General features: G+C 43.4%; 1 protein-coding gene across 3 annotated transcripts in view; it reads left to right on the top strand.

Annotated features, from left to right (window-relative positions):
• The window catches only part of RYK (receptor like tyrosine kinase), a 125,546-nt gene that overhangs the window by 93,075 nt on the left and 20,415 nt on the right, over nt 1-12,056 (top strand). For all 3 annotated transcript variants that reach the window (XM_045030134.1, XM_045030133.1, XM_045030132.1), the window contains one exon: nt 9,170-9,239. In XM_045030134.1, the coding sequence (XP_044886069.1) occupies nt 9,170-9,239 (70 nt within the window). The remainder of the gene's footprint in view (nt 1-9,169; nt 9,240-12,056) is intronic.

Raw genomic sequence — 12,056 nt, 5'->3', positions numbered from 1 at the left:
ACATGGTATTCTCCCATGCTATAACTGGATGATTCCTTAAGGGATTGGATTGTCAGTTCCTCCATCCCCTAGTGGGACCTGAACCTGGTGCTGGCCTGCTTCACGGGCCCCCCATTTGAGCTGCTAGCTATGTGCTCCTGGTTTATCATGCTAGGTACCAATACAAACATATTAAGAGCTAGGTGATAACCCTTGTTCTGTGGCTGGAAGTATCAGGTTGTTCTTATGCTGCTCCACATGATAGTCTTTGATGCTCAACAGCTTGACACAAGAGACATTGGGCTAAGATTTTCAAAAGCAACTAGTGATCTTCCGTTATTTGTGTCCATCTTGTCTGAAAAGGCTTTTTAAAGAGGTTCCTTGGCACTTTCTGTAAACCAGACCCCTTTAAGGTGTCTCAAGTTGGACATCCAGAATTATAGGTCGCTTGAAAATCTTGGTCTTGATCTCTATTACTCAATTCTTGCTTGTTGAGACATTGAGCTATTGTGGAATATTGACACAGAGCAGTCTCATGAAACGGGATGTTGGGTGCTTTGATCCTAGAAGTAGTGATCATGCCACATACTGCAACTCAATGCTTTAGAGTTTGTAATGGTGTGGAGTGTTGGATGTTGGCACATATCTATCAGCATTTAGAGGCCAGCAGCTTTTACAAATTAACATCTCAAAAGGTGATTAGGGTAGCTCTTTAAAGTCTTCAGGGTGTCAAGACTTGTGGCTCTGTTACTTTGTGGGAACCCTGGAGTGTTTGGCTTAGGTTTTCACTGGCAATGTTAAGGGCCACAGCAGCACTCTAAAAAAAAACCCATCTCCACGAGGGGTGCAACTACCAGCGCTCGTGAACTATCTATACTGGCATGTTACAGTGCTGAAACTTGCAGCTCTCGGGGGGTGTTTTTTCACACCCCTGAGCGAGAAAGTTGCAGCGCTGTAAAGTGCCAGTGTAGACAAGCCCTTAAACTCAAATGTCATGAATTCGGTGTCATAGTCTTGGAGAATGTGGCCTCTTAGTAGCACTGCCCATAAACAGAGGTTTTGATACAGGAGATTTGTCATATGGTTTCAATCACAGAATTGCCCTATGGCCCAAGTAGAGGAAGTTAAGACCACTGTAAGGAGTCACCATAGTTTAGCCTCAGTGCAAAGATTCCCACAATGCTAGCACTACAGGTGCTGGGCTGTATATTGCCAAATGTTATGAGGACGTAATACCCTCTGCCAAAGGAAGTAGGTGCTGAAGAGTTCTGTGTGTGCGATTGTGAGTTCTATCCAAAGTACAGCACAACTGATGCAAGACAATTGTAAAACTTCACTATATATAATTCTAGATCTTCCAGGGGCACAAATAGACACTATCAAAATCATTCCTTGTTATGTGAATGTCAGGATATTCAAAGATGGATGGCTGTGGGAGCTTCTGGGTGCTTGGAATTCTTGAAAATCAGGCTACTTATTTTGGTTCTTAAATATGGACTTATGACCCCAATTATATCACCATTTTTTAATGTCTTGGCCAGTATAACTAATGAAAAAATAGTTATTAAAATGAATTATAACAACTGCAACAGGGCAATTGCATTATTTCTATTCATTTATCCTTTTCACCATGAGTCATTCTTCCAAAGAAACTTTGGAAGTAGTGGGCCAGATTCTTTTGAGCTACAACTGGTGTAAATCCAGAATAATTACATTGACTCTCATGTGGTTCCTCTACATCATCATTGGTGTAACTCAGAACAGGATTTGGCTTTGTGCTCCTATTGTTTTTTCCTGAATGCATTGCATTTATATAATTTTGTTTTCCTGCAGAAACAGGTTGACTTATAGAAAACAAGGAAATAATATTGATAAGAATACACAATACGGATGCTGGAACTGTTTCACAAGATAAGATTTGGATTTCCGTATATACTTGAATGGGAGTCAATCATCCTTTGGGAGCCCTGCCCCTAAAATATAATGTTCTTTCTGAGCTGAAAGGAAACAATGGAACATACTGTAGTTTTTCGGTGAGCCATTGTTGGATTTCATGATGGAGAGAGGAAGGGCATTGACAAAGCAATATACTGTCTGCAACAGTATTACTGTGAAGAGATGGATGAATTCATTGTCACTGTAGGAATTTTTTCTAAACAAGCTTAACTTGTTCTGTAGACTTTACAGCCAATTTAAACTACCTTCTGACCTGGAACACTAGATTATTGCAACGTAACTTCTAAATTTAAAATACTAAAAAGTAGTTACGTGAGTGCAGGGTCAATTCCTCTTTCTGAGAGGTATACAAGCCAAGCGTACAGGTTTTAAAATAAAACATAAAATTAAATAACCTCTTTTCTCACAATGTAGTAGTTCTGGGCTCAACTGTAGCGGGAGTGAAACTGGTAATTAAAGTTGCCTATGCATTATTCTGAGATCTCATTTCCAGTAGCTTATAACTTCTTGTAACTTATGTTTTGGCCTGGAATTTTCCAAGCCTACTGTCTCCTGGAGGGTGCATTTTTTCTGGAAAGTTTGAGCAAAAAGAAAGGTTCAGCTATTCATAAGAACAAATTTTAACAATCTCAGTCTGGTAAATGAGGGCTCTATTGCTTGTGTAACTCCAGCCATGTGTATGCTACAGAGTTTAGTCGATTTAAGCTGCTTTAATTACATCAATTGTGTATGTCCACACAACTCCTTGTGTCAGCAGAGTGTCCACAGTCTGTGCCCTTGCATCAACAAAGACAGCATTCCATAGTGGGTAGCTATCCCACTGTGCAACTCACCACCTTCTGCCACTGGGAGATCTGGGAACAGATTGCAGTGCATCATGGGGGCATGCTCACTGTCCCATGATACAGTTCGTTCTGTCCTATCATTCCATGGGCTTCCGACCTTGTTTTGTGCTGTTTTTGAACAGCCTCTGTAAACTGTATGCCCACCATCTCTGCCTGAAAGCATGGGTCCTGAACTGCTGACCAGTCTGGTGATCAGTGTTATGAACACAACGGAGCTGGTCCTGCAGTGTTTCATGAGCTATGGAACAAAGTGAAGCTATGGTGCCTGCCCTGCTGTGGGCAATGGAAAGAAATAATTCAAAATTGCTGCTGGCATTCACAGAGTAGCTACACACAGTGGACTGTCAATATTGGGCTCAGGAAATGAGCACTTAGGGGTGGGATTGGATTGTGATGCAGGTATGAGATGACGAGCGGTGGCTGCAGAAGTTTTGGATACATAAAGCCACCTTCCTGGAACTGTGTGCGCCACTTGCCCTAGCAATGCAGCGCAAGGACACCAGAATGAGGGCTGCCCTCACAGTGGAAAAGTGAGTGACGATTGCTGTGTGGAAGCTGGCAACTCCAGCCTGCTACCGATCAGTTGCAAATCAGTTTGGAGTTGGAAAGTCCACCATAGGGGTTGTGGTGATGCAAGTGTGTAGGGCCATTAGTCGCCTCCTGCTATGAAGGACTGTGACTTTGAGTAATGTGCAGGAAATACTTGATAGCTTTGCAGCAATGGGATTCCCTAACTGTAGCGGGGCGATAGATGGCACGCATATCCCAATTTTGCCCCCAGACCATCTTGTGATGCCATCAGTCATAAGAGCTACTTCTCCATGGTTTTGCAGGCACTGGTGGATCACTGGGGTGTTTCACTAACATCAATGTGGATTGGTCAGGGAAGAGTCATGATGCATGAATCTTTAGGAACACTGGACTGTATAGAAAGTTGCATGCTGAGACTCTTTCAAGACCAGAGATTCCAGTGGGGGATGTGGAAATGCCATAGTGATCCTGGGAGACCTCACCTACCCCTTGCTCCCCTGGCTCACAAAGCCTTACACTGGGAACCTAGACAGCGGAAAGAAGTGCTTCAACAACAGCCTCAGCTGGTGCTGAATGACCATTGAATGTGCCTTTGACAGATTAAAAAGTCACTGGTGCTGCCTTTTTGGCAGATTAGACCTCAGTGAGGCTAATATTTGGATGTTTTTTGCAGCCTGCTGTGCTCTGCATAATATTTGTGGAGTGAAAGGGGAAAAGCTTCCCTGGGGTGGAGCGCTAACGTGGATCATCTGGTTGCTGATTTTGAGCATCCAGATACCAGGGCAATTAGAGGGGCTCAGCAGGGGGCTGTTCAAATCAGGGAGGCTTTGAAGGAGCATTTTGACAATGAACCCGAGCAATGTTTCCTCTTATTTTTTCCATCCATGTGCAGAATACACAGGTATGTGCCTATGTGCGCCACCAGTAGGAACAAAAACCTATATATAATATATATTTTTAAAAAGTTACCATAGGGATAATTACTCCAGCCAGGTTAGGCATTTTAGAACTCACTACTCAAAGAATTAAATTTTAAGTGTAAGAGAAATAAAAATTATGAAATGCATAGACCAGTCAAAACACTAAAATAACACTTTGAAAGAATAAAAGTACAGAGAATATATGTGCATTGCGGGAAGTAACAACAAGTAACAACAATAATACAAGTATGTGTTGGGAGGTGATTGTGAAAGAGACTGTGAGAGAGAGAGAGAGAGAGACTGTGTGTGTGCTGGCTGGTGGGGAAAGCTGTACACTGTCTCTCTCAAATGCTTACTGAAAGCTCTCCTGCTCTGTCCTGAGTCCTGTTGTCTCTCTTCCCCCCCCCCCCCCCAGCTCTGTGAAGATGGGGTACATGGGATGGGAGAGAGTGAGTGTGTTTTGTGAGTGGTGGAGAGAGAGAGACTGAGCTAGCTGCTGGGGAAATCTCAGAAAAAGTGCACTGTCTCTTTAAGAAAGGCACTCGTTCAGACCACAGCAGCTCCTAGTCCTCCTGAGCCAGGCTGTCCCCTCTGCCCTGTACTCCATCAGCACCCTCCCTCACACTCTGCACCGGGAGCAGCTGCAGGATGGAGTGACATGAGGGGAAGGGCACCTGAACACATGCTGCTGGCTGTACTTGCTCTGCTACCAGCTGGGTGCCACTTACATCTCTCCTACACGGCTGCCCAAGCATGCAGCTTACAGGGAACACAGAATCCCAGTAATGTGTCTTTGTAATGCATTTGGCCAGGCAATGTTTACTTGCTGCCTTAAATGCCCCTCGTAATGCTTTCTTCCTGAGCTTTAATTGTAGTGAGCTAATGTTCCTGCCTATAGCCACTGTTTGAATTTTAGCAGCAAATACTGTGTGCATGACAGACTCACTCACTTTGTTTCAAAGACTATACTTTTAATTAAAAGGATAAAATGCTTTGTTTGTTTGCAAACAGGACATACCAGTGAGGAACAGTCTCTCAGTTAAGGCTTTCACAGCTGTAACTCCAGCTTTCATCATGAAACCAGTCTCTAGGGAGGGAGTGCAAGGGGTACATGCGAGGAATGTGTTAAGGGAGTTTGGGGAGGGCATGGAATGGTGTTCTGCATTGGCTGCAGGGGGAGTTGTGTACAGGTGCTCAGACTGCAGCGCTATAAGGGACTTGAGCATCTCTGTCTGGCCCTCCAGTAGCTTTATCATCCTCTCCTGCTCCAGTCTCCTTTCCAAGCTATCCAGACTGAATTTGTCATTAACTGTCTCCCTCCACGTTCTTGTTTTGCTATCTGCTGTATCTGTTGACTGCAGCACTTTGTGAAACATATTGTCCTTACTCCTGCTGGTTCACCTCCTTATCTGATGGAGGTGCTCCACCGCTGTGTAGGAGTTGGTCCTCAAGGACGCATCTGCAGAAACCAAAGAAACAATGAACAGAAACAGTATTGTGAGTGCACACACAGCTGTGAATCACAAAAGTCACACACACCTCTCTCTCACTGTTCCTTGGCTAGCACACAGCTTGGTGAGAGCCCCAAATATGGTGAGTTCGTTGGGGGAAGAGGGAAGAGGCAAAAAGGGACAAAAAGTCTGGAGGTTTGCGAAGAGGGTCACTACATGTGCTTAGGGAGAGAATTCTAAATTATTGCACTCTTTTCCTTAGGCTGCGGTAATTGAATCCGATATCTCACTCCTGAGGGTAACCTAGGATACAAGGATGCAGCTCCTGCATGTGTGCCGCTTCAGACGGGTCCTTATGTTCACCTGTGTGCCACTTTGGTTCCTGCAGAAATAATTGCCGGTTAGCATGGCAAAGTTTCCTACAGCATGGAGGATAAACAAGGCAGCTCTGCCAAGGAACCTTAGGCAGAGGATTGCAGAGTACCTACAGGAAAGCTTCCTAGCAATCACTGTGGAGGATTCCTGGAATAAACTTTTCCGCTGGTCCCCCACTGCATAGCTGTGTAGCCTCTGTTGTTAATTTCTATCCCTTATCCCTCCTCTGTCATATAACAAAGTAAATGAGACCTCAGTCTCCTATCACTGTGCATATCAAAGCAAAAGGCATGCTTACCAAAGCTTGCCCTTCCTGCTTCAGGCACACCAGAGCCAGCGTGCTGGGATTGGCAGACCCCTCCAGAGTCAAAATTAGGTCCTGGCTTGCCACCTCACCAGATGACCGTATCACCTGTCCCACGTCCCCCCTCTAACTATTTCCTCATCCACCACTTGGTCTTCGGGGTTGACTGCTGGCTGTTGCCTCCAGTCCCCCAAAGTATCCACGGGGCTCGCGGTAGTGGCAGTGGGGTCGCCACTGAGTATGGCTTGCAGCTTCTCATAGGAGTGGCATGTCTTTGGTGCCACACCAGAGCGATGGTTGGCCTCCCTTGCCTTCTGGTATGCCTGCCTCAGCTCCTTGATCTCAGCATGGCACTGCTGCGTGTCCCTTTTGCGTCCTTTGCCCTGCATGCCATGAGAAATCAGCGCATAGATATCAAAATTCCCACGGCTTGAGTGAAGCTGCAACTGTACAGCCTCCTCTCCCCACAGATCCAACAGCTCTGGTGTACTCCAGGCAGGACCATGTCTGTTGAGGAAAGCCAGCATGGTCAGCTGGGAACATGCTGTGTGAACAGTCCCTGCCGAGCAAACAGGAAGAGGAATTTCAGAAATTCTTGAGCCTAAATTCCATGGGTGCATGTCTGTGTAACTGTAGGGCAGTGGAGTTCAAACTGCTGACCAGAGCGGTCATAATGGATATTGTGGGACACCTCCTGGAGGCCAGTTAGGGCGGCATAAGTAAGCTCAGTGTCTCCACTGACACTGCATCGCTCTGCGTCCCAAAAAGCTCTGTTGCTCGTTGACATGGTTTTAGTTTGCTGGCATAACAAAGGAGTTACATCGGCAGAAGGAGCATTTTAGGGTGTACAGCCCCACTATTTTGTTGACAAAAGCTAACTTTTGTCAACAAAACTCCGTAGTGTAGACAAGATCTCCATCTTAATAAAATGTTGAGGTTTCTCTCATTTGGTGCACAAGACTACATAGGAATTTTTGTCTCCTTCACTACATATTTAAATCGCTTACCAGAAAATTCACCATACCTTTTCATAACATGAGACGTCAAGCCTTATAAAACCAGGAAATGCTCAGTTAAGGTCTCAGCAGCATATATCCCCCCAAAATCCTCCTGTTGTAAGAAATACAACACAGATTTCTCTGCGAAATGCAGGTAAGGTGCAGCTTCTCCCACAAGATAACCTTAATTCTGCCCTGTAGGAAATGTGAACGGAGCACCTTACGCCTCTCCATTTCCTCTCTGCTACCAATGCTCCAAATGCTCCTGTTCAAACAGTTCAGTGTGGCCTGTGTACCAGCATTAATGTGGGGAGTAATGGCTGATGATTAACAGAAATCATACTGAGCACAGTAAGCTGCTTGAGGTCGTTGCTTCCAGCAGCATAACCACAAATAGAGGCTAACAATCCACTAGGGGATTTTGTACAGTGACTGTCCTGCCGTAAAGGGTGCCAGGTAGGGAGAAAATGATGTATATCCCTGAAGAAGAGCTGTGTGTAGCTCAAGAGCTTGTCTTTCACCAATAGAAGTTGATCCAAGAAAAGATATTACCTCGCCCACTTTCTCTCTAATATCCTGGGACCAACACAGCAACATGTATCCCTGTGATACTTGTCCCAAGCACCTTCCCGTCCCTCTCTTGCCCACCCGCCCCCAGCACCTCTTTACATACACACATTCACCAATTGACTCTACTCCCTCTTTCGCTTAACCAAACCAATTCTCACTGCTCCATCCCAGCTCAGAACAGCTTCAAGCACCTGTCTCCCTGCTCAGAAACACCCCCTCTTGCCTCACTGGGGGAAACTAACACTTCCAGGCAGGATGCGCTACAGGTGAGAGTTTGTAGTAATCAAACATAGGATTGCTACTAACATGAAATTGCCATATCAGATTAAACCATGTGGTTCGCTATCCTGGTCAAAAGGTAATCAATACCAGACATTGCAGATTAAGATGTGGCCCCCTCATAATGGACATTAATAAAGTAACATGCCCTTACAGGAAACTCTTTGCTCACACCAACCAGTTGCCTTACCTCGTAGGTACAAGAATTTATGCATTTTACATTTCTGTCATATCTAATGTAACTGACTATTAGGTATCTATGTGAACAAGATGATATTTTGAATCCTATCAAGCTCGGACTCAGTATCTTGTGGAAGTGAATTCCATAGGTTGGCTATGCATATGTGAGGATAGAAAGGATTCTGGAGCAGTTGTAAGAAAGCTTCAATAAGGGATTTTCCTGAATATGTTTGTGTAATCCTTGTTTTGTTTTTGAAAAAACATTTAAAAAATTGAGAGGAAATGTATAAACTTCTTAAAAAAATAAACCTTCATTTTGAATTGGTCAGTTTTTTTCTTCGCTGTAATATGTGATTGTTGTAAAGTTCTCGCTGTAAGTGCGTGGGTTATTTTTTGTGGGTGGTGGTGAAAGAAGGGAGGAGTGTTACAAAAATGGCCATCAAAACTCACCTACCTTACTTTATATTTAGTTAAAATTAGTAAATCTAGTAATAAATCGGGTATTCTTTAGTGTGCAGTTGAAGCGTGAAAAATATCTCGTATATCCACAGCTGGCTACAAGTTGAAACTAAAGACTATTTAATGTAGATAACTACTTTTGTATTCACTTTAGAAGGATCTTGAGTTAGTTCACTTGATTTATTTAAACTGGCCTGTTGAAAATCAGTTTTAGTCACTTGCGCGTGTGCCTATTTAACCAGTTTTGTAAAAAAATTACACTTTAGTTTGTTTCCAGAATGAATAACAGTCACAGTTCCTTCTTGTCTTGTCTTTTTTTTAGATCAAGCCTCAGAAGTGCAAGTGACAATGATGCTGACAGAAAGCTGTAAACTCCGAGGCCTTCATCACAGGTGAGTACTGCTACTTTCACTCTCACCATAAGAGGCTTTAAATTAAATTTATATTTATGTGTATTGAAAATAATATTTAAGTGGCTTTTCAGTGCTAAAAATTTCAGAAACAAATCACTTCCGAACTTAAATGTACAATACTTCAGCCAAAAGTTTGGCAGTTATAAAAAGCTGAGAAGACCCTTTAAGAATGAACACTAAAATAAAGAGCATTCAGCATGCACCTTTTACCACCTCACAGTCCTGTGAAGTGCTGCAGGCACTTGCTCCAGAGACCATATAAATCTGTCTTGCTGAAGAAGGCAGCATATGTGCTGTCAGACTTGCATCCCATCCACACCCCAGTTATCTTCCAACCATAGCCAGTAACACAATCATCACAAAACCCTGCCAATAATTCCTGTACACCACTGTGACATACCCAGGGTAGTCTCCGGACTATCTGTATCACCCCTGCCCTCTAACCTGGGGTGCCCTTTACACTGCTTTACTACTCCAGCCTCTAGTCTGTACTGCTCACCAACAACCTCCAGCATGCAGGTCAATCCCAGCTATGTCTATGTGTGCTGCAGCTAACCAGCCATGGTTTGGCTCTTGCTAGCCTTGATTATATTGTGGGGTGACCCCAACACATCCCCAGTCCTAATTTCCTGCCAGAAATGTATGTCCTGTACTGCCCAGCCCTCTCCTGGACAGTACAAGCTCATTTAAAGACTGTCATTTTATTAATAGAAATTATATGCACACGTCTTGTTATCTGAAAGAGAGTTTCCCAAACACTTGAGTTCAAACACACTGAGTTAGATAAGACAAGTTTATTAACTACAGAGAGAGCGATTTTAAATGAATACAAGTAATGAGCCCTAAAACATCAGAAATGGTTATAAGAAAAATAAAGATAAAATGCAGCTAGTGCCTAACTTAACAGACTGTGTTAAATTCAAAGCAAAGTTTTTTACCACATGCTCTCAGCAGTCTCACTGGACAAACTTCTTAGACAAGGACCATTTCTGTTTAATGGCTGCTTCCTTTGTCCATACTCATGCAGTGTATCAATGAACGATGGGGAAGGTGGAGGTGTCTGGGGGTGTCTGCATCTTCTTATAGTCCTGTCCTTCCTTTGGGAAGTATTTCCAGCTGGGAGCAAGGAGAACAGGCAGTCTGTTTGGAAGGGGACTTTCCATGCTGTTTCTTTACTAAGATGTAGATGATTTTTTTTGCCCCTTTCCTGCCAAAGAATGGCCGCTAGTGAGTAGTTGGCCCATCAGCCTTGTTTACACCTGTCTGAGGCATCAGCTTGCCCTTTATCTCTGAGAAAATGGTTTGGCCATTTCCCAGACATCTCCGGAAAACTTACTGGCCATGTCTACACTGCAAAATTAAGTCAATCTGACTTATGTCAGCGTACCGCTGCCACAGTAATTACATTTCTTGTGCATTGTTTACACTTTGCTCCTGGTACTGATGGTGCACATCCTCACCAGGAGCGCTTGTATCAGTTGTACTGTCAGTGTGTGCATTTGTGGGACAGCTCCTGAAAGCCAGTAACAGTCGATGTAAACAATGCCAAACTACATCGACCTTGACTACACTGCTCATGGAGGTGGAGTTAAGTCAATGTATTGGGGCAGTTCCATCGGTGAGAGTGAAATTAAGTGTAGACACTTCATAGGTCAACATAAGTTGCCTTGCGTTGACCAAACTCTGTACAGTAGACCAAACCTTAGGGTTGGTCTACACTACCACAGTAAATAGATCTAAGTTACGTGAATAACATAACTAAAGTCGACATAGCTACATCCATTTACCCCGGTGTCTACACTGCGCAGTGTCAGTGGGAGATGCTCTCCCATTGATTTAGCATGTCTTCACCAGACCCGTTAAATCAACACCACTGCATCGATCGCAGCAGTACCAATTTTGCTGGTAGTGTAGATGTGGCCTTTGTCATAATCTCAATTTATGTTTATAACTTCACATATAATGCTGCTACATGCATATTCCCATGATATTATTGATCAGAAAATTGAGTTTTTAAATGATATCTCAGAAGACATGCTTAATACAAAGATTATTACCGTAGCATATATAGGGTGTGGACTCGGGTACATTCTGTAACCACCTATACTTCACGCTATTAAGTATTCTTGCATATCAAGAGATAAAGTCTGCCAATAGTGTTATGACAATGATCAACAAGGAGTGGAATGGATGCAAAAAAAAGATAAGCCTCCAAGCAGTACTATGTGTTGCTAAATAGGAAGCATCTAGGATGTAAGAATGCTTAATAGCATGGGTGTAGTGTACATGAATTATTGTCATGATTTTGTGGGGTCTGTATTTAAGGGAGTTATGTACCTCATCCAAGACAATCTCCATTCACTGGGATTTGAGATGTCACTGAGGGCTTCATTTGGTCTTCAGAATCTTTAACTGGTAATGGCAAGTGTGCAGGAAGGAACCCAGCTTGACATTCAAGTCTCATGTATTGGCAATTGAGCAGTCTTGTAATCTGAAGGAGTTTGATATGGAAATCATTGAAACGCAAACAAGATCCACACTGCCTTTTTAAGTCACTTTTCTTTGCAGAGTCATGCTTAATTTAAAGTTCTAGTTTACATCTAAAAAGAGAGATTGGATTAAAGGAAATAAAATAATAATGCTTCCCATGAAAATGCTCAAATGTATCAGTGTAAAAGTATATTTGCTTTCTTCTCTCCTTTCCCCCAATCTGATTTCTGTTTAGATTGTAAACTTTTTCTGGGGAGGGGCTGTGTGTGTGTGTGTGTGTGTGAGTCCGTAGGCATAACTGAAATA

This window comes from Mauremys mutica, chromosome 9 (assembly GCF_020497125.1).
Source record: "Mauremys mutica isolate MM-2020 ecotype Southern chromosome 9, ASM2049712v1, whole genome shotgun sequence".
NCBI classification, from domain to species: domain Eukaryota; kingdom Metazoa; phylum Chordata; order Testudines; family Geoemydidae; genus Mauremys; species Mauremys mutica.
This window is presented reverse-complemented; position numbering and strand designations above follow the sequence as displayed.